We start from the raw sequence: 23,499 nt of genomic DNA, 5'->3' as shown, positions 1-23,499 counted from the left end.
TGGAATATTTGTAAATCTGGGTTTGTGAAACCCACTGATCCCCCCTGCTGAGATGAAAAGTGGGTACTGAATCATGACGGGGATGTCCAGACCTTGGAAACTCTCAGAAAGCCTTGATGTTGTCTTGGATGAGGCCAGGATTTAACCCAAAGAGTATACGAGGTCTAAAAAGGAGTTCAGGATGGGGAAAGGGGAGGCAGTGGAGAAAAGAAGGCGTTGTGTTGGATCCCAAGAGATTTAAACATTGATATTCAGGGGGGGAAGGAGGGTTACAGCTGTACACACATGAATTGCCGCGTCCCAGCCATATGAAAACAAAATACAGATGTGTCAAAGGTTTTGTGATTTTTTATTTTTTTTAAAAGCAAAGATTCTTATTTTTAAGCATATAGCAAAAATTAAACCCCACAGCTGCAATGCTAGTGTCTGAAGTACGTGGGATGGATTGAACAACCCATGCTAAGGGCATTAGAAATAGCACTGGGCAAGGTGGTGGCCCATGAATAGCACATGGCCATGTGAGAAGCAAGTTCTCCCCAGATTAGTTGTACTACTAGGGTTGATTTACACGTGCACGAGCTGTCTAATACGCCACAAATTAAAGTAACTTAAAAAAAATGGACTTCAGATGGTGTTAAAGTCATCATTATTATAACCTCAGGCTATACACAGTCACTTAATACATTCAAATTCTGGATCATTGATACCATTAATGTGCTACTGTTCAGATGCTACTAATTTAGAGAAGGTTAATGTGGATTTTTAAAGAATCCAATTTACTCCAAGTGTTTCCAACAGCCACCTAGTCTAGACAGACTCCATTTCATAATGTAGGACTCCTCTGTTCTTCATCCTCTTTTTGCCTTCAACATGTCAATTTATCAAGAAAATACACTAGTTTGTGCCAATTCCACTCTCTTTGGTGGGAAAATAGAGTAGGGATTTATTCCTTCCCCAAGCCTTGTCAGTACTTTTTTTCCCCCCCAGTGAAAATTATACAATTTATATTATTTCAGTGGATTATCTAGTTACAACTTCAGAAGACATATATTTGAGTCTGGGAAAAATGCAATAAACAGGGATCATTTATTCATCATCTTTGATTATTTCTGCCAAGTCTGTTTCATTGTCCAATCCTTAAAAAAAAAAAAAAAAAAAGAAAATTTTTTAAATTGGCAATTTATTTCTGAAGTAAAACACCCCAGTAATAAAGTATCATGCTTTTTACAGACTCTGGGTGAAATGTATCATTCATCAAGTAATAATATATGCTTTCAGAGCTCATTTTTAAAAAGTGAGCTACTTTGAAAAGAATGAAACTGATACATTCTTTCCATGAAATTACTAAATGCTGACCTGTAGCTAAAAAAACCTCATGATTATTGAGAAGGTGGCATGCACTACTGAGGTACTTTGTATTGGAATAGCTCACTTAGTTTTGCAGTGAGATGGAAACTCTAAGACATTACCTCAGGAATATATTTTTTTTCATTTCTGCCTTTACACAGGCATTCCTCCGGCCAAGCGGCAGGTGAAGTATGTTGCAGTGCACATGACTTTTAACCACATGTAGTAAACGGAAATTATAAATTCTTGAGCGTTTTAGTTAAATAATCACAACTGAAATGCTGTGCTTGGGTAACTAAATATAAATGATGTACTTTGAGAAAGCTAGGGACATCATTAGGGAAAAATAATCCCAGTGAAACCATCATCATTAGGCGATCGGTGATTATCCCCTGCTGGAACCTGTAATTTCGGCTCTGTTCCTGCTGAGGTGGCAATTACTGCTATTCATAGGATGGTGGTTGTATTTATCTTCCTGTCATTAATTCACGGACAGCCTTTGGATGGGATGGTGAAAGGCAACACCTCTTTTACATACGATATGACATTGACTATGCTGCATGGGTAAGAATTCATAATCTAATTAATGTGATCACAAACGTGAATTAATTCTTACCTGTGCTGCATATTCTAAGAAAGTTCGTGGGATCTTCAAATCAAACAGCTGCTGTTGATGATTATTTTAGACTATGTTGACAAACTAAAAAAAAAAAGCTGAGAAACAGGGAAGAGTGCTGAACTGGTCTGACTGTCTTGTACCATTTCTTCTTACACTTGTGTTGAAAAATACACATATCTACAATGCTACATGATTTACTCTGAATGCTCTGATGTAACTATCTTGTGCAACTTATCTGGGGGGTGGGAGGGGATTAAAGAAGCTGGTACATGTTATCTGCATTTGGAGACACCTGAATGATTTGATCATTAAGAAATTTCATACTACTTTGGAAAAAGAAAAGGAGAAGGATTCTGCCGAACCCCCCAGAAATTCACTCCTCTCTGGATTTCTACAAAGATTTTGTATTAAAAATTCACATCCAAATATAGATTAAAAATTGTAGTAGCATACTAACACATCCAATGAGTGCTGAATTTTCTTAAAAGAGCTTAAGAAGAGGCAAAATCAAAGCAAAGGTTTAAAATGTTGTAGGCAGCATTAAAATCCACTTCCAATAAGTAGAGCTGAATTAAGAATGAGCCTTAATTGCAGAAATCTAAAAAAAAAAAAAAAATAAAAAATCCAGCAGCTTATTATCATAAACAGTCATGAAGTACTCAGCTGGGGGGGTGTGGAGTGTTGGGGGTGTGGAGAGGAAATGTTTTTTCTGTTACACAATTCCTTGCTCAAGTGCCCCAGGCACTTGAAAGCTTCATCAAGGTGCTCTTTGCATCAAGGACCTGACTTTTATCTGCAGATTATCTGATTTAGTAGAGTTATAACCCTTGGAAAAGAAAATATACCTGTTTCGTACATAATAAAGCATGGCAAAGTTAATTTTTGCATTCTAGAAGTGATTGCCTTTTTGGTCTTCAGTATTTGATCACTGGGGCAGGAGGGGGAGGGATGCACGAAGGACCTCAAAATACACCATGGGCAGAGCCTGCGGGGAGGGAATAGTACAGACTGTACAGAAACAGCAGACTCCCACCAACCTTGAATTTTGGAAGTTTTTTGGCAGCTTCTGCTTTTCTCCTCATGCTCGAGAACATTTCAAAGGCAGGATTACAAAAGAAGACATCACGTGTTCGGTTCGAAACTGTAAGTGGGGCTCCGGGGAGAGGAGAGGGGGCAGGTGCAGCGGCAGCGCACGCTGTTTTGAAGGACTCATTACAAAGCACTCACCTTTATACCTCTCTGCATAGGTAAGGATGGCGGCCGGGCAAATGATTCACTACCTCTCCATTTAGACAATAAGGAGGAGGTTTAGTTAACCTGAAACTGCTTTACCAACCTGTGGATCTGACCTAAATACCACAGTTAAGCAACAGGGCTTTGTGAATGTAGGACTTCAGGCAGGACCTGGACCGATGCAAACCTGACGCTTGGGCAGTCTTTGTCCTAACCAGGTGATCTATAAACATACAGCTGCCATCTTGCACCTATGAACTATGAATTTCTCAATACATTCAAGGGGTAAGGTGTCATGTATCAGAGACGTGAGGTCACAGAAAAGACCAAGGTAGTATCACCTCCTTAAAGCAATAATTAATATGACTAAACAGCAGTATTAAACCTCCCACTCTTTTGCCTTTCCCCTGGGAGGATTTGGGACAGCTTTTCTCTTGGCTAGAAACTCCTACTATGTACTGATCAAGATGATCACCTTTTTCCTACCAGGGGCATGCCTAGAGTGCAGAGAAGAGAGTACTGAAAAAACCCAACCAAAACCCAAAAGAAACCAAAAATGATGACAACAAAATGCCCAAACCCATGCCTTTACAGCCATTCAATATTTTAAATGCTTGCATCGACACTTACCTTCCACTTGTTTAAAACTTCCTCTCTCCCTGGGAAGTAGTGAAGGGAGGAAAAGAAAAGTACCATCAGTTGGATAGTCCTTTTGCTGACCCTATCATCTTTGTTAATAGTCTCTGATGAATAACGCAGGGATAAACACGCAAGCATTATTTTTTCTTAGCAGAGTCAGCATGATTCAGAAAAGAGCAGTCATAAGACTGTCACGGTTTCCAAATTGTCAAAAGCCGTGGGAAAACAAAAATTAGTAACTGAGAGAAGGCTTAACTCTGCCACGAACAACCCAGCAGCCTGTTGGTTGGTCTAAAATACATACATCAGCACACACACAAACCTAAAAAGGAAGTATTGCTATCCAACAGAGACTAGAGCAGACAGATTTCTCCTGCCTGAGAACGATATAGAAAATCACTGTAAGAAATAATTTTATTATATCAACTTGGCTGAAAAAAGAGAGTTCTTTGACACACAATCCTTCTTATTAGGGCCTTAAATCACACTGCCTTTAAAAGTGCTAAGCCAGACGTAAGAGTGCATTTAGGGTGACAGCTCATGCTTCCTATGCCAGGCTTTGCTTTTGCATCCCAGGCTTTTGAAACAGGTGGTAAGAGGCAAGGCACACATCTACACGCTGATTACTGCCCTGGCCAGAGAACTGGAACCACTTCTGTAGATACCTGCCAGAAACCATGATGTCCACTGGCTTTCAGAAATCAAAACTGTTTTCTTGACCCCCTTTGGGGTCAAGACCAACTGGCTCCAGGCATAATTTTACTACCTTGTCAAAAGTTTATATGTGATAAAGGCCCCTTCTGTGAGTTTCTGTGAAGGGGTTCTACAGCTCTGGATAGAGGAATGGTCACCAGCAAGCAGCAGGCTGAGAAGGAAACTATATGGTGAGAAGTAGCATGTGAAAGTCTCCCAGGAACTGGTAATCTCTGGAGACCAGTTGACTTGTTAAATCCACCAGAACTGATAAATTAAGAACACAAGAGGCTGCTGGCTGTGTGCAAAGCCACTACCCACACTAGTATCAACCACAGGTTGCATAACTTGGATCACATGTAAGCAGGTAGTGGTTGCTATATGCAGACAAAAAACTACAGAATTGCAGATACACACCTGATGAAGCAAAGGGTTCTTTGAAGGACTTTCTAAACTACCTACCTGGGACCTGGAGGTCCCAGGGGTTGGGATTGGCTTCCCACTTGTTGCTCCTACAGAGTAATTGTGTGTAAGTGAATGTGTTGTGTGAATAGTTATCTGCTATTAGTAACAGCTTCATTTACAAAAAAGCCCTCTGTTGGTTGTGATCTGTATTCCTCCCAACTTGATCTGCTATCATGGATAAGGGAATTTACAGAATCAAGCATCCAACTATTTTATCAGTTATTTCTCGGCAGTACCAATCCCCAGTAACTAGGACTGCTGCTGCCACTGATTTCATTTCTTAAATGATTTGCCCAAAAAAAGAACTTGCAGAACACACTTCCAAGACTTTCTTGGAAGTCCAGAAAATGAGACTCCAACAGAAACACAGTGAACCAACCTAACGTTTTCCTAGTCAGTGTAATTTGGACTCTCCATTTGGACACCAGCACGTGCTGATATTAACCATCATGACAGACCAAATAAACTGAAAGCTAACACTTTTAGCTGCTTTTACTTCTGAAAGGCAAATTTAGGAAAGCAACTATCTCTAAACAAAATTCCTGTTGCTGCCACTTGAAGATAAGATTCTAGAGAGCCTGAACTTTTGTTAAAATCTGCTCCGTTTTTTCATGAATCCTGGCCAAAAAAACCCATACCAGCATAAACCTTCCAAGTATTTCCAGCAGACCTTTCAATTTTGGCAGATAAAAGTGCATATGCAATGCACTTGCATATGCAACACACCTACCAATTGCATCACTCCTACTGAAAGTTGTGCCATGTCATTATACATTACTAGTCAGTTGAAGAACTACTCCCAGGAATCTTAGAGCTGTTAGGAAAGCTTTTAATGATCTCATCTGATGATCTGCAAACTAAGCATTCATGCCTCTGGAAAGACTCTTTAGTAGGAACATGTTGTATGTGTTATTATTCTAGTCTACTAATTACACTTGCATACTCCTGTGATTTCTGTTTGCTGCTTTTAAATAATGCTAAGTAACAACTCCATGGAATTAGAAACAAGAAACTTCTGTCCTTAGCAGTTTCGCTTCATTTGTCCCACTCTACTAGATCAATAAAGGGATGCAAACACAAGTGGAAGTTTCTCTTTAAAGACAGACATGCATGACTGTTTGTTACATGCCACCAGGCTGCTATAGTAGTGCTAATAAAAATCAACTGCTGGACTGTTTACACTGCTTTGCATAAACTCCTTCAAGTGCCCCAAGCTGAATAGTAGCTTTGTAGCTCAAAGTTTCTGCTCAGCTAGTTTACCAAGGTCTTGGCCTTAGCTGCAAGCTACAGGATTGCACTTTGACATTTTTTGCTTCATTTAAGCGTTTATAATCAGGAACTTTCTTCTGGAAATTCCAGTGACAACTGGCTGCCAAGCCCTGACAATGAGCTCCTAAGCTTTGGCTGAACAGAACTGTGGGTTAACAAAGAAAGGTTTTTTTTAACAATTCTTTCTCATTCAGTAAATAATGAGTTTAAAATACCCATAAGAATTTCTTAAAGCATTCTTGACATCTTCATGCGAGATTTCCCTTCTATATAGAGACATTTAATACTTTGAGTATCTCAGAAGTGAGACTACATCACTAAACTAGGTTGAACTTATAAAGCACAGTGCTCTCTCACTGGTTTTTTAGCTAGCATTTTGCCTTCAAATGCACATTGGTTTACTCCTGTTGTCAATATCAGAAGATGCCTCAGACTGAAAAACACCACCGCTCTAACGCTTCTGGAGGACATACATACAGAAGTTGAACTTTCTGATGAGAAAAAGATACAGAATTTTTCTGAAGTGTCAGTGTTCCTTTGAGTCAATAAATATCTTCCATTCTCGCTACCAAACTTGTGCATGCTGCAGATGTTAACTACTAAAACTTCGTTTACAGGAAAACTGAAAAGCAAAATTTTGACAACTTTAGAAAAATGGTGACAAACACAAGGAATGTTTTGCTTACTTAAAGCAGAGACAAAAAGAAGCAAAATATTGTGATTTGGGTTTTTTTCTAAGCTTTCTGCCACTCATGAAGCTGAAAAATGGTGGGAAAAAAATTATTAAAAAATAACTACTTCAGCAAGTAGTACCTGTACAATCACAGGCAGTTCTCTTCTTGGATGCATAGGTGATATCTCGTTCAAACCAGAGAAGGGAAGAATAGGCAAAGAGTTGCCCATTGTTTAAAAAATACTTGATAGCACTGAGCAGCTAGTATCACCAATCATTTATGACCCAGGGAAACAACAAACAAAGCTTCTGACATTGAAGCCAGGTTAACATCCAAGGAAGGACAGTTTCCTCCAGCATTTACCAATGAGATTAGCCCTACCACTAGATTCCAGGTGGGAACAGACCTCTCAAACCTCAGCTACTGTTAATATTAAAGTCTTGCCAAACCAGCTCCAAGTCATCAAACAAAAAATCAGTATTCATCTGTAGAAATACCTGAGCTGTAGAATAAAAAGTAATATAAGTACTCATGAAAATGTAAATATTATTTAATAGTATAATTTTGATAAAACTTTATTCAAAATAAATTTAGTGAATAGTTTCTAGGACTTGATCAGTCTCCACACAATCATATCGGAACTCAGCTGAGCTTCTGCTATTTTCAAAGCAATTTTCTGGTAAAGGGCACCATTCATTGTTTGATTCATACTTAGCATACACTCTTCCCGTTCATTCTGAAGCTTCTTTCTGAATTGCTGAACTCCTTCCTCACTGTCCAGTAAAGAAGCCACAGGAGAATCACTGATTTTCTTGCCAGGCTCATTCCCCCATGTCAGACTGTTTTCAGCTGTACTTTCTTTTGAGAAGAAAGAACTCCTCAAGGTGAGAATTTCTTTTTCCAAAGCCAGTGCTAACTGTTCAGTAAGTACACCTTTGCTTCCAGATCTCAGGAGTTTTACATCGCACCTTGGTGGGAGAAATCTAGTAAGGCTATGAAGGCACTGGAACAAGACAGTCAGATTTCTGTAAAATAAGATGATGATGATGATGATTATTGTTATTGTCACTGTTAAAGCTACTTACTATAAATTCTATAGTGGAAAATAAAACAAAGCTGCTTGATATCAAACAGGGAAAACTTAGGCTGATTATAGCTTTAACTGTTATGTGTACTGTACATATAAGAGTAAACAAGGACTTTCTACTGGCGCGCACACTGGCCACTGTACATCAAAACAATTGACACTAAGCAAACTTCTGCAACATAAATATTCTATGCTAAAATATATGTTCCTGATTAGGGTTACATATGCATCACTTGTTTCTTTAAGAAGCAATTCATTGAAGGTCACATGTAATAGCACAAAGGAAACATGTTGTCTGGTCTACATTTAGGGGCAGAAAAGTCACTTATTTTCATAGATTGTCACTATCAATAGGTATGTACAGCATGGCTATTAGGTGGCCCGCAGCTTGTCTTTTTTAAATGGTCATTGGAGAGGGAAAGTTGCACTTAAAAATCAGACATTCAAAATCACTGAAAAACAATCATCAGGGAACCTACTCTCCTGGATACCAGTGTAGCATATATGACACAGTGACACACTTGTGATTCTAAGAGCAATATAGAGTTTGCCCAAAGTCTTATTTCCAGTGTTTGGCCAGATAAACGCCTTGGAAGATGTCTTTTGATGGAAAAAACACCTGAAAATCCGAGGAAAAAAAAACCTCCAACCCACCAAAACCAAACAAAAAACAACCAAAAACCCCACAAGCATCTTTAAGTAACTAGTTTTCTCACACAAATCAGAAAGGCATTTTTACTTAAAGTATTTCTACTTCAATTTCATTATCTTAACATCGTTATCTTAGATAATTTATTTTGGTTCTGAAAGGCTGTGAAAAAATTTAGTCTGTAGCTCCCACCTATCACAGAAATATCCTAGGTGGATAGATCAATCCAAAGATGGGGAAAAAAAAAAGATACAGAAAATACAATCATAGTTACACCATAAACATGCAGCTCACTAACTATTAATGCAAAATTGGATCAAAAGTGAATAGTATCAAGTAACCAACTTTTCAAAAGGAACCAAAAGTCTTGAAGCTTAAAATTTTAATGATTGATTTCTTAAATACTTCAGCCTTTCCTTTTACATAGAAGAATCATAGAATCATAGAATGGTTTGAGTTGGAAGGGACCTCAAAGACCATCTAGTTCCAACACGCCCTGCCATGGGCAGGGACACCCTCCACTAGACCAGGCTGCCCAAAGCCCCATCCAACCTGGCCTTGAACACTTCCAGGGATGGGGCATCCACAACCTCTCTGGGCAACCTGTTCCAGTGCCTCACCACCCTCACAGTGAAGAATTTCTTTCTAACATCTAATCTAAATCTACCCTCCTTTAGCTTAAACCCATTACCCCTTGTCCTAAAAGAAGGAAATTGACTCCTAATTTGAGTAAAAGATTGTACCTCACTATAAATTAGAGACTCTTAAGAGATATACCCCTTTTTTTTTTTTTTTTTTTTTCTTCCCCAGCTTGAATGCTTCAGGACAGGCAACATTTCTCAATACTTGAGAAGTACTTTTTATGTTGTGAGCCTTATCCAGCTAAATCATAAATTATGGCAGTATTACTAACTTGTTTAGCCTGGTTCAGGAAATTTTATAGACATTTGTCGAAGAATCTACATAAGAAAAGGAAATAACTGAGACTCTTCAGATCATTTCCTTTTCAAAGTCATGGAAGATAGGAAATAAATATATCAGAAACATGTACAAAATTAGACTAAATTTATGTTGCAGTACTAACTACAGAATGACACAGAAATTAATTTAAATTTAGTGTAACTTAGGGTTTGTTGTTGTTGTTTTTTTTTTTAACATCCCCTTAAAGATTATATTTTTAAATCAACAAATGTTGAAGAAAAAAATATATATTATACTAAGAATACTATAAGAAAAATTAATATAAAGTTATGATGCAATGAAGTGAACAAAAGAAACAGTACCAAGCAGATATTAATGGAGACTAGACTTATTTGTAATTCAATGTTCTAGCCTAGACAAAAATAAACAATGCATTTCAGGTTCTGCCATAGTTCTGATTTGAAAATAATTCTGTTATTGCTGATGGTTATCATATCATCATATTAGAATCATACTGGTTACAATTTTGGCCCTTGTTTATGGTACCAGTAAGAAATAGCATAAAGATAAAATGTGTATTAAAGATAAATACACTCTACACTTTTTCAGCAATTTTACCTGCAAAATACGGTTAGAACTCCTTCAAATGGATTTTTCAGGGTCCAGTTAAAAACTGTACCATACACATTTCCTGCTTTATGACAGAATATGTTATCATGGCATTCCTTAAATGGTATGCACTCCATTTCTCCCAGTAACCATGAATTTACTGGAGTCAGTGTGCAGTCAGAAGACATAATCTGAAAGGAGAATCTGACAGATACTGCAAGGACAGCAACTATATCTTCCAAGGAACCTGCAAGAAAATACAGTAAAACGATATTTGACCTAAATATTTTCATCATGTTGCATGCATTAAACGTGCTTAGATATTTGGTTCGCACTCTCAGTTTTACTTTAAGATTCTGCACCTGCATTCAGGGATTCTTTGGGAATTTTCTTCTCACATAAATTCTTATACCTACTTCTGTCAAGCAATATAGCTGATAGCCCCACCTATAAAGGGAAAGCTCTAAAGAGAAAAGTCACTTTGCCAAAAAAAGTCTCCTGTGATAGCAGGATGACATGTTGGCTTTAGCCAATGATGCTGCATTAAAGGAAGAAAGAAATTAAAATTCACTGCAAACAATCAAAAGGACATTTCGCTACATGAGCGGAAGCTCGGTTCAAAATCCATTCAATCAGGAATATTAAAAGAAAGGAAAATAAATGACCTTAATAGACATGTAGATGAGGAAAAGCTTCAATTACTTTGGTATTATTTAAGAGGTAATACTATGTCAGAAAAAAATGTACATATCTAATCAAAAGTAAATATGTTATTTATAGAAAAAATGCAGGCTTCAGCATTCTGTACTCAGACTTATCTTCAAAATTAACCTTTCCAGATACACTTCAGCACCAATGCTAGCACAAAGCCTTACAGCAACTCACTTAACGCTTTTTCCATCTTGTTCCATCTTGTATTTCACCCTGCTTTTAATTCACAACAGGTCTATGCAGTTTGCGTTCAGAGACAGATGTGATTACATCTTGAAAACTTAGCTTGGCATCACTTAGAGTAAACAGAAGAATCAATCATATATTTATGAATCCGAATTATATCAATCCATTTACCTGTAAAGTAATTATTATCCCTTAGCATCTTTACTGAATATTTTTCATTTGATATATCTTCCAGATTTAATAAAATTTTTCCACAGAGCACAGTAATCTTCTTGCTCTCCTGTAAACTATCATTCTGACGGTTTTGTTTCTTTGCATGTAGAAGAACTATGCAACATACACGACGAAATGCCAATAATGGTGAAAGGTTGGTAACAGCAATGACTGTCTTTGCTCCATCCAGCCGAACTCTCGAACATCTCTTAGGAAACTCTTTTTTCAGATCATTCTTGCTATGCAAGTCCAATTTCATCTTTTTTGGAGGAGGCTCAATTTGGCATGAGGATACAGACAATGCTGAGAAGGCTTTGTTCAGCTTAATGATTTTATTTCGACACTTGATAATCGGAGAAATCAAAGAAAAGTCTTGATCCATCACTAAAGATAAACTGACATCACTCAGGGACCTGTGAAAATCCATACAAGATGACTGCACTCCCAGTGTGTATTTTGCCTTCTGACAAATAACCAGAACTTTGCAGATATATACAAACATTTAAGACTACCACAAACTCCAATATCATTCCAGGTTAAGTCACAGATTGTGCAAAGATTGTAAGTCCTTCAAATGACTATTTTATCTAAGCTTAGTATTAAGATTTTCAAAACATGTACTGAATTTTCTAAGAGCTTCTAGGAGGTAGATGTCTCATTTCAACTGAAAGAATGTGGATGTCTAATTCACCCAGAAAACGTTGAAAATTCCACATAACCCATGCAGATAATTCTCTGACATTTTTAAAGATTTAACTTTCTTTTAATAAAAAACCCAGAAAGAATCAATTCTGCTATCTTTGAGGACTAAAAGCTCTTCTGATGTTCTATATTGTTTTATAGATATTCAAATAAAATTGAATGTAGAGAGTAAAATAAAAGGTTTAAAATACTATTACCTTAAACATGCAGTAATTTCCTGAAATGTACGAAGTACTTTATTCCACACAGGGTTCTTTCAATGAAATCCTAATATTACTATTTCAGATCCTTTCTAAATTAATATTTTATGCTGTCAGTCAATTCAGTCTCAAGATGTCACTGACATCTGAAAGTCTTACAAATGTCTAATTTTCTGTGCAGAGAATTATCACCACCTCACAATGCAATCTAAAACATCACTGCAATCTTGCATTAGTAGGAAGCAGAAAAATAATCAATAAAGACTTACAGTGTTGGGGGTGGAGACAAAACAAGACCTTTTCCCCAAACCCACAGGTGGTTTATATAGTACTGAACTGCAGCCCAGAAGAGCTAGGTTCTGCTGCTAGCCTACCAGGTAACCCTTGACAAATGACTTCATCATCACAGATCTTTTCTCAACTATAAAAATGGGCGACAGGGCAATAACGCTGTTGGTTTTTAAAGAATGGCTCCAAATCTTCTGAGTATTTCTGAAGCTATACAGGAATTCAGTATTTAATTTTCAAAAACAAAGTCATCATCATCAAAGCTAAAAGAATAAACACTAGAAAGGCAAAAACAATCTCTTGCCTCAGTGGCTCTTAACAGAGGCTGTCAAGAAGATGAGGTCAACTTTCTTGTAAAGTTATAGCAATCTGGCAGTTGAGAAATAATATACCCGCAGCTCCAGCGGAATAGCCAAAGGGCGTAACAGGTCAGCTCCCTCACAACCACTTGAATGATTTTCAGTGGCATAAATAGTCTTTAAGCTTACCCTAACAGAGTCTCAGCTACACTGCTTGTGGGAATATAGGTCAAAAGGTAAGTTCTGACTCCACCAAAGTTTACATTACACAATGCACATCACAAATTTGTTTCATGTCATCCTGTGGTTTTTCTTTTCAACTGTGTTCCAAATTAGTTACCTCCCTGTAAGGGGGCAATGACATAAGGAGTATTTACAACTAGAACTGAGCAATTAAAATGAACAGCATAGAAAAATATTTTTAAAGGCAATAATAAGAAGGTTAAAGTAGTGCATGGCTGATTGTTCCACATCATTTACTCAATACATAAGCTTAGCAAAAATCTTATTTGATTGGATACTTGACTGTAGCATAGTTCAATTCAAAAGTGGAGTATTTATGAAGTTGATCAGAGAATTTAAAATGTTTTCTTCTGCACTTTAAAAAAATCACTCTTTAGGAATGGCAAGATGTTAACAGTAGGGCATCAGAAACTGTATAGCTAAGACAGAGCTTTACCTACACTACATACTGATGTCAGCATAGCTATGTCAACATGGTCTATAACAACCATAATTTTTGTCAAAGAAAACTCTGTTGTCGTAGCCACATCATTACTGGAGACTTTTTATAAGCTACACACTCGAAACACTTTACATACAGCTGTTCAAAATGAGAAAGTTCAAAGCTCAAAAATCCACTCTTGCTACTGCAAAGCTTAACCTGCAAATTCAGTTTCAATAAAACTACTCAATGAAATTATTAGATAAATTTATATACTTACAAGTAAAATGATTCAGTCAGTTTTACTCCAACTACCAAGCTGTCACCCACAACACGCAGCCACAATTTCTCTATGAAGTGCTCTGGGATTTTAGACGCCAATGATGTCTCTTTACTAAGAGAATGAGGAGGATTTTCTACATCATCCCATAGAGACACAAGACCTTCCTTACAGAAAAATGGTTTTTAGATAAATTAAGTGGAGATATTAGTTATTTTTATACTGCATTACTTTGTGTTCTACCACAAATGATTGCCAGAATTGCTTTTAAGACACATAAAATGAAATCTATATAAACTAGTTTATTCTCTACCATAGATTAAAAAGACAGAATTGCATTTTCTTAAAACACGTAGCATTGTGAAAAGCACAACTCATTCTGTGCTTGTAAACATCACATGTATACATCTTGAACTGCCATACAATTAATTGTCCAAAGAAGATTTAAGGTACTAGAATTTTTTTATATTACTGCATTAATTGCTTGAAATTTTGTTGTCTAAACCAGGCTGATTTGAAAGGGACCACAACATTAACTGAAAGCGAGATCAACTCCATTTCAAACAAATTAGGAGGCTTATTTTGAGCAACTTATTAAGATAACATTTTCCGAACCTCCACCACCTTCTCAGCCCACAGTTCACTCTGCCTCCATTATAAAATCAATTTTACTTACACAGATCTATGACAGCTCATTTTTTGTAATGTGTCAGATCACAGACAGATATTCGATATCTAGGCAACTGTGCCAATTAAGACTGTACACTCCCCCTTACTGTTTGTCACTAACTCTTTGTTAGAGATTACTCCTCCATACAACTCAGTTGTCAGGAGGTATCGTGCAAATCAATTTCAAGTAAAGGCAACTAAATTTACTCTTATCTACCTACACTGATAGATTAAGGTAGTAAACCAGAATTAAAAAGCAGATTAATGAGTTTTGATAGTGGCAATCCCTGCCAGTGAAAATAACAAGTGGTTGAGGAAAGCACCCTCTACAAATGGCTCAGCACAATTCAGAAGTGATCTGTACTCTTCTGCATTTTACCTTTTTTGCAGTTGGTAGAATATGGGTTCTTTCTTCAACAAGATCTATTAATGCTCTGCAAGATTCAAGAATAACCCTCTTTTTGAGTCTTAAATGCTGCTGTAGTTCTCGAACAGAGGTGCAACCAGCCTGTAAAAGATAAAAATGATCATTAGACTTATGCTTAGGTCTACTGCAAGTAAGAAATTATATTGAAGCTACCAAGATATCCTTTCAGCTTTCCATTTTTATGCAAGTATCACAAACCAAGATCTTGGCATTTCTCAAGTAATGCTTCCAAAATATGTTTGCTGCCAAAATATGAATCTAAGCCTTAAACTCTTAATATTAAACCTAGAGTTTAAGATAAATTTCTAAGGTTAACTTTATCAAATTATGTACATATTTGTCTCTTTCATTATTGTTCCTGCTTCACTCTTCCATTGGAAGATATTAGTTTTGATTTCTTCTCAAGACTTGTATTGATTATTGGTCAAGTAAATATATTAAAGAGTTGACAGTTTTACAGACAGACATACATGCAAGCCAATCTCAATGGAAAAGGAAAGGGAACAGGAAAGAAGGCATGCCAGCATCAGTTTCTAAGATTTTAAGAAAGCTCCACAAAAGCTGTTCTCTGGAAAGCAAGATCCTGAGAAGTCCAATCCTGCCAAAGAGAGAACAATGCTTACCATTGGAATGCAAAAACAAACTTCACTCCGCCCCCCCCCCCCCCCAAAACCCCAAAACAAACAAAAAAAAACAATTCAGGATCAATCATAAACAACTGACAAGCCTGAATAAAAAGCACTTCATGTAAGCAAAGCAATGCCCACTGCTCAAGCTGCAATGACAGAGGGCATTCAGAGCAAGGAGTACTCATCATATGATAAGTTCTGTAAAAAAAAAAAATTATTTGCCACCTATCAAACCATGCATCGTTAAGTACCAGATTCCAAGCAATAATCCAGTGCCTGACTTGGGTCAGGAGAAGGAAGAGTTTAGAACAGAGATGTTTCTATAATACCTTCCTAATCGAGGTCATGAGAATACCAAACCATTACTTACTCCCACTGGTGAGTAACTCCTGAATAAACAACTGAGGAACAGAAAGCAAATGGGAAAGCACAGACTGAGAAGCAATTAAAATGGCAAAAGATTCACTGATGTATGCTTGCTGACCAATCTGACTTTTGCAAATCCTTTTTCCTCATAAAGCAACACAAGAAAGAGACCTGAAATGTACCACACGGCAAACCCAAGACTGGGTAGTGCCCCCCATCAACTCTCTCTGGAACAAGTGACATGGACATCCTTTCTGCCATATGCAGAGATGCACTGACCAACATGCATCAGCAGAAGTCACAAACTTTTCACTGTGAAACTAAGAAAATAAAACCAGATCACCTTAAAATAGAGAACAAACATCAACATAAAACCAAGGCAGTCCACAGTCGAACACAACACAGCTGTGAGTAAATCCAGCATGAACAGCAGAACAGATCAATCACTGTCAAAAGCAAATCAAATCAAGGCAGAGGCTGAGTAGTAAGTAGAACAGCCAAGTGCTTTGACACATTGCAATTAAAGTTGCAGTATTCATAAATAAATAAATTAATACCCATACATACAGAGTTAAGACTACTAAGCCAAGAACTGTGGCGCTTTTGCAAAGGAAAGAAAGTAGAAAGGAAGATTCATGATTGATAAGACTAAAAAATATTGGGAAAAGCAAAGGTAAAATGGAAAAAGGAGACAAAAAAGCCAGAGGGGAAACATAATTTAGAGATCTATAGGCTGAAGCTGCTCATATGGCAAATAACTAGATCTATGTTTTGCAAGTGATTAAAATCCCTTAGAAAAAACATAAAAAGAAAATGGGCCAATCTACAGCAACAGATAGAAAAATAAATACTTAAATCTTACCATAAAAATACTAATAAAAATAGAATGTACAGAACATTTCTTAAATAACTTTCTACCTGCCACCAAATCAGCATTATCAGAATGAGGACAAAACAAGTAGACACTGCAGCAATTCAATAAATCAGCAGTAGGATTAAAAAATACCTTCCCCACAACAGGCAAAACAAGTCAAAGGAAACAAGTTAATCATAGGCATTGTAATCCTTACAAAACTGGTAAGTACTTAGGGGGAGAACAGGCCAGTGGACATAAAAAGACATTTCTGACTCGTGGTATTTCTGCCAGAACAGCCAACTAAAACCATGAGAAACCCTGTAACCTCAGCTGTTGTAATATAACTGCAGTACTCTGCCAAAGGAAGTCTTCTTCAGAAGATACTAAAACAAGTATTAAAAAAAAGTCTTCAGAGGAGGAAAGGCTGGATTCAGATCCAAAAGACTGTTTACAAGATAAATATAGAAGACTTAAAAAATGCACAGACTGATACATTTTTCAATTTCACTACCTGCAAAATACAACTTATATGTATTACTGTATATAACTTAAATACAGCCTACTTATATGCAGAGATCATAATTCAGTCCTGCTGAAGTTCTCACGTGGCTAGAAAACAGCTACACAGATGCAAAAGAAGAGGTAAGCAACAGAGGTATGAAAAAGGGCTGCATCTGCTATTTCATTTTGCCCTAAAAGATGAGATTCCATAGAGACTGTCAAAACATGATTTGATTGCAAATTGCTAGAAGACCTGAATGTTGATGATAAATATCAAGAGGAACCACTCAGAGGCAAAATAACCTTTGGAAATTCCCAAGCTAAGCAGGATCCATGCACTATTGCATCAAATCAATCATCAGATGACAAAAACCAGCAAGAGCACTTCACTGTTCAGGGAAACATACAGAACAATGGAGATCTCAACAAGGAAGTAACAGTAAGGTTAGAAAGAAGTATCTCTACCTACTTCCAAATTCATCATGACAATGTCAAAGATGTAGAGCATTAAAACATAGGAAGATTTTCAACTTGCTTACAATGCTTGCGCTAGCATGTGCTTTGAAAATTAGATTAAAAAGACCTTAATATATTAAAAAATAATGTCTTAGAAAGATTCTGTGTCTGTAAGAACTTTATCAGCAGAGGATACATGAAATCTACATCCAGTGAGCTTGTTGCCAGCAGAACCAGAAGAATGTGCAAAACAGACTATTCATTTGATCTTAACACAGTCACAGAGCCATACAGCTGAAAGACAGCTGTTAGTGTATTAAAAGAACAATATCATAGAACATAGTTACATAGAACATATAGCTGTCAATAGCAGGGTGGACAATCTTTGTTATAATAGTGGAATGAGCAACAAATAAGAGAGATTGAAAGTGGTTTCTGTTTTGTAGGAGAGGAAAGTAATGTAATGAGTAGGGAAAGAATGCAGCAGCAAAGAAATCAGTTTTAAAATATATGACTACCCAAAAGAATCCAAAACCAGAAAAAAATGCATTTGGAAGGAAGCTTGCCCATTGGCATGTAAAAGCCAATAGGCCTCCAACATGCAAACTGAAGAACTGTAAAAATGCAGGATTGGAAGGGACCTCAAGAGGCCCTCAAAATTAATCCAACTTTGACCTTCTTGTGCTTTCCAGGAAGAAAAAAAAAAACAACCCTCTTGTCCAGTGTTCTCCAAACAAGTTTTTATCTTTTGGAAGATGTATAATTTCTTTAGACATCTCTTTTGTAATTAGAACTAGAAAAGTCTTATCTTTTTCAGTCTTTTCCTAATGGGTCATAGTCCTTCTTTTCTTCCAGCACTAAACTTTTGCCATTTAATTTGCTTCATTTTTAAAGGTAAAACTGCCACAATATCCTACTTAAGTTTTCACGAATTCTGAAATGATGGGAATAATTACGTCTTATCTCACACTTAAAGCACTCTTAGCAAACAAACAAGGGCAAGTAGTGATAGGACAAGTGGTAATGGTCCTAAGCTGAAGGAGAGTAGATTTAGATTAAATATTAGGAAAAAATGCTTCACTGTGAGGGTGGTGAGGCACTGGAACGGGTTGCCCAGAGAGGTTGTGGAGGCCCCATCCCTGGAAGTGTTTAAGGCCAGGTTGGATGGGGCTTTGGGCAAGGTGGTCTAGTGGAGGGTGTCTCTACCCATGGCAGGGGGGGTTGGAACTTGATGATCTTTAAGGCCCCTTCCAACCCAAACCATTCTATGAGTCTAATGTTGTCTACTCTCTGAACCACTTCTCCAATAAAAAACAGTATCATTAACCTCACCATTTGGATAATGTGATGATACAGAAAAGTAATTTGGAAAAAATATGGAGGCAAAACTATTGAGTACAAACCTGTAATCTTGTTTCAAGGGCTTGGACAGTCAGCAAACCATTCTCTTGCAAGCCTTCTACAGTAGGAACATCATGTTTATAATTAATATCACTCTAAAAAAAAAACCAAAACACCCAAACAAAATAAACCCCAGAATTAATGAAAAAACTGAAAGTAATTACACAGCATTATAAAAATCTGGGGGAAAATACAGAAAAGCAGCAGAATCACAATATGCATTTTAAAAGAAAAATGTTATCTTCCGAAAGCAATTAGTTTGATAGTACATAATGGAAAGACTCAATTATGAGAATATAATTAACACCACTATGGCCTTTTTAATTAAGAGTTCTTAGCCAAAAGGTAAGCATTGTAGCAAACCTGTTACATATGTGAAGCATTTTCAACCGTATTAGTTTAATTTCCCAAAAGAATGTTGATGCTATCAAGGAAATAGAATAATCTCTTCAGATAACTTATGATTATAGTGGGGAATATTGTACTCAAACTTCAGGGCATTTCACAGCACATAACCAATTTCACTTTGCACCAATACTTTAATGATTTGTTGAGGTTCTCTTAACTTAGCAAGCACAGACTGAGTAGCTGAGAAAAGGCAAGCTGAACTTACTGCATAGTTGACCTCTCCAAGATCCGTTATTTTGAATGTACTTAACACGTCTGTATTGGAATCATCCTTAAAAAGCAGTAACAGTTGCTCACTTCCAGAGCCAATAAAATCATCCACCAGAACAGACTTAACTTTTTGCCATTTGGAAGCCACCTACAGTAGAAGAGGTTTTAAAATACATACATTTGAATAAATCTGGTATTTGAGATTTCGTTTTGGCAAAGCTTGCTTTTTATAAAGAGGTGTTATTCAGGTGTGCGGAATACAGTATTTTAACAAGTTTCAAGCTCCCCCTCTTATTCCATCATTTAGAGCCTATATAACTTGGGGAAAAACTAGCCATTTGTCTTTAAAGATCACTTTCCAGAATACAGGTTGCAGAGATGATGATGACAACTTTTCAGCATACTCAAAACAGCTGAATGCTGTAACGTTTATTTAGAACCAGTAATACTTGCAGATCAGTTAAAGATGTTATACCTTTGACATTCAGAAATGTCTTCGTTGGGTTGCACACTTAAATATGTTTGAAAGGAAAAGACAAATTGGTACAATAATGCTGACATCTAAACAGGACAAATTTTCACTTCCCAAGTTACTTACATGTTCTTGACAGATCCTATCAGTTAACCCTAGCAGTTAACTTTGTCTCTCCTGAGTTTAGGAAACAAAAGCGATGCCTCTTCTTCTTCTTTCCATGAAACAATACTTTTTGTTACTAGGAAGTGACACTCAAAAGGCTTTTGAATTCCAATGAGAAGTTTAGGCTTTGCAATGATATCAGTTTACTTTCACTTTAATACAAATTGTGTAGGCACACTCTTAACTATCTTACAACTTCAAGTTCTCACACTATGGAAGTTTTCAATTAGCAGCAGAAATTTTGGCTCAAATTCATAAAATGTGTTACTTAAATAATAGAATCCAGGGTTTATTTTCAAATACATAAGCAAGCAATGAAAGCAAAACAATTTCATAATTTAGACAGTATTTCAACAGAAACAATAACCAAAAAAAAAAAAATCTATAGAACTTAAACATGTAGCTTTTCAGTTGCAGAAACTTCCAATTAGACAATATATACAGAAAAAGAAAGATACAGTAGTAAAAGGGAGCTGTTTAAAGCCACAAATACCTGTAAGCTGTCTCTCCTCTGTACAACACAGATATTTCCGGAGGCAAAAGACACAATAAATAGCAAACCATTGCTACTGGTTACAGCTGTTTTTACTGAACACGGTTTCTCATAAGGAAGCTCACAAACACCTTTAGGGAGACCATCTTGGAACCAAATAAGCTGATTCTTGTGAGTTATGGCGACAAGTGATATTCGGAGCTGTTTTTTCAATATTTCATTCTTGCAGACATAGACAGAAGATACCACTCTGCTGTAAGCATGAGGCATAAAGCATGTGCCGGTTAGCAATTTTTGTGTTTCAACTGCGTATCCAAAGAATTCTCTACCCCAGATGGCTCTATCTGAAGTGGAAAACTCATCCTCATCTTCATTCTCTGGCATGCAAGCAGTTCTTATCCCTAAGACAACAGTGCCTTCATCCTCAATTTCACCTGTCCACACAACAGAAGAAAGCTGCACCGGAGCACTTAGAACTGTGCAAGTATCAGAACAGACGTAGAACAACTTGCTGGCATGCCTCCACAAGACTGAAGGGCCAGTAAACAACCTGATGTCTTCTTTCATCTCATAATCCAATTTAAAATGAAACGACTGCTCAAATTGATTTGAGCTGTGAAGCAACAATAGAAGATATTTAACAACGTTATTCCGTTTTTTCTTTTTCATCAAAATGCAGGGAAGAATAATCCCTGTTCTGGAATCCGTTGTGCAGCTACAACAAATTATTTCAACTTTTAAGTGACTGGCACGCATGTTGAATACTCCAGAAGATTTCTGAACAAATAGCTTAGTGTCTCTATTGAATACCATTCTTCTGACACATAAGTTCGTTGTTTTATCAGCTGCTCCCTCCACAAGTTTTGTTTTTGATAGATGAAATATAAGGACTTCTCCATTGTAGGACAAGAATTGTTCTTCCATCTTTATTTATCCTTACGTATATTCCTCTACGAGAAAACTGTATGCAACTCCATTTTTGTCAGGATTATTTCTCTGCAGAAATTTTAACCAATCTGGATGTTTTCCACCTACAAAATTGAAGAACAAAAAAGATAAATTGTTCTGGGACTTGCTGAACTGATCCTTAAGAAAATCTATACGTTGCAAAGCAATGACAGACTAATTTGAGAATATGAGGTCAGTATGTGCTTTAATCTCACAGATCAAAATGAATTTCAGCAACTTTGTACTGCAGGACATAAGTAACAGAAACATATTGCAGAAATGTATTCTAGTGTTTATTTACCAAAGCATGAATTCACTGCTTATCAAGCACTACATAGCGTAATATAAATTAAAAGAAAACAAGCCAATCCACACACACTCTTTGTGTGACTGAATTCAAGACGTCAGCTTCACAAATATACTCAGTGGACAGGAAAGCAACGGTGCTTTGAATTATCAAATTTAAGAGCCTTACCTCAGGTGTAGACTTTATTAATAAATATAATTAACTCTTGTAAAAAATATAAAGTCTCTTTAAGGAAAAAATTCTCTGAAGCCCAGTCGTTTTGCCTCCAAGGCTCCCTCTCTCCCTCCCTCCCCCAGAGAAGACCCCGGGGACCCAGCGCGAACGACAGCCGCCTCACCAAGCGTCACTCAACTTCTGGGGTCCGAAGCGACGCCCCTCGCCAGGCTCAGACGCTCCCGGCAGGGCAGCCCCCCTCGGCCGGCTGAGGGGGCCCGGGAAGCTGAGGCACCGCAGTAGTAGCCCCGCGCCCCTCACAGCCTCAGCCGGGCCTCCCCACACCCTTCCCCGCGCCGGGCGGCTCCCACAGCGGCGGCGGCCCAAGGGCCGAGGCGGCAGCGGGCCCCGGCACGGCTTCCGCCTCTGAAAGCCGTTGACAGTCAATTAACGCCCTCCCCACCCGGCCCGGCAGAGGCGGCGCGGGCCCGAACAAGCTCCTGCGGAGAGAGCCAGCCCAGAGAGGAACAGCGCTGGCAGGCTCCGCGCCGGCAAGGCCTTACCCGGCTCCACAGCCACCCCGCTCCCGCCCCAGCTTGGGGATAGGCGGGGGGAAGAAGGAAGGGAAAGGAGCGGCCTCCTGGTCCGAAACTCCCGCCACAGAGAGCATGACGGGAGGGGAAGCGGAGGAGAGGGCGCGAACGGCGCTGGTACGGGGGCGGAGTCAGGGACTAGGCGCCGGGAAAGGGGCGGAGCCGGAAGGACGGTGGGGGGGTGGTTGGCCGCGCCGGCCCCTCCGCTCTTGCTGCGGGGGAGGCGGGTGGCCGGCAGTCCCCGCCCCCTCGCCCAGCGCTCCGCCGGGGTCAGGCGACGCCTCCATCCCTATCTCTCTGCCCCTCGCGTTGGCGGACCCTGCTGTAGCTGTGCGGCCGTTGCGGGCGGTTTCGCCGGATCATGGCTGAGGTGAGTCTCTGCCCTCCTCCCAGCTACCCGCCTGCCTGCCTACTGGCCCACGGATAGCGGGTCCGGCGGTTGGGGTGTCCGGGCCCACCGTGCAGGTGAGGGGCTGGGGCTGTCTCAGGCACCGGCCTGTCCCTTCCTTTTTACGCCCCTCCCGTTTCTCGTTTTCCCCCAGCAGCGACAGGACAAGGCCGCGCTGATAAGCGAGACTAGGCGGCGTTTCGAGGCGGAGTACCTACCAGGTGAGCGCTTCTGTGGCGGAGCCGGGGGTGGGCTGGGAGCGTGGGCCCGACTCCGTGGACGTGGTCTCTGGGGCTTGCCCGGTGTCGC

General features: G+C 38.6%; 2 protein-coding genes across 4 annotated transcripts in view; one reads left to right on the top strand and one right to left on the bottom strand.

Annotated features, from left to right (window-relative positions):
- Positions 1 to 7,507: 7,507 nt before the first annotated feature.
- On the bottom strand, positions 7,508 to 22,887 carry FANCB (FA complementation group B). 2 transcript variants are annotated; one of them, XM_075775717.1, is made up of 9 exons: positions 22,773 to 22,887; positions 20,802 to 21,832; positions 19,667 to 19,819; positions 19,056 to 19,148; positions 14,797 to 14,925; positions 13,749 to 13,915; positions 11,274 to 11,728; positions 10,215 to 10,452; positions 7,508 to 7,964 (listed from the first exon to the last, which is right to left on the bottom strand). In XM_075775717.1, exons 2-9 carry the CDS (start codon positions 21,723 to 21,725, stop codon positions 7,544 to 7,546), a joined length of 2,580 nt encoding a protein of 859 aa, XP_075631832.1. In that variant the 5' UTR covers positions 21,726 to 21,832; positions 22,773 to 22,887; the 3' UTR covers positions 7,508 to 7,543. The 2 variants fall into 2 exon arrangements, with proteins under 2 accessions (XP_075631832.1, XP_075631840.1); XM_075775725.1 differs by lacking the exon at positions 22,773 to 22,887 and adding an exon at positions 22,394 to 22,759.
- A 92-nt stretch (positions 22,888 to 22,979) lies between these two features.
- Positions 22,980 to 23,499, top strand: part of MOSPD2 (motile sperm domain containing 2) — a 38,159-nt gene continuing 37,639 nt past the window's right edge. Inside the window, exons 1-2 of one of the 2 annotated variants that reach the window (XM_075775697.1) lie at positions 22,980 to 23,172; positions 23,345 to 23,411. In XM_075775697.1, the coding sequence (XP_075631812.1) occupies positions 23,164 to 23,172; positions 23,345 to 23,411 (76 nt within the window). In that variant the 5' untranslated portion in view covers positions 22,980 to 23,163. The remainder of the gene's footprint in view (positions 23,173 to 23,344; positions 23,412 to 23,499) is intronic. The other variant, XM_075775706.1, reaches the window with a different exon arrangement.

Source organism: Balearica regulorum, chromosome 1 (genome assembly GCF_011004875.1).
Source record: "Balearica regulorum gibbericeps isolate bBalReg1 chromosome 1, bBalReg1.pri, whole genome shotgun sequence".
In the NCBI taxonomy this organism is placed as follows: Eukaryota; Metazoa; Chordata; class Aves; order Gruiformes; family Gruidae; genus Balearica; species Balearica regulorum.
This window is presented reverse-complemented; position numbering and strand designations above follow the sequence as displayed.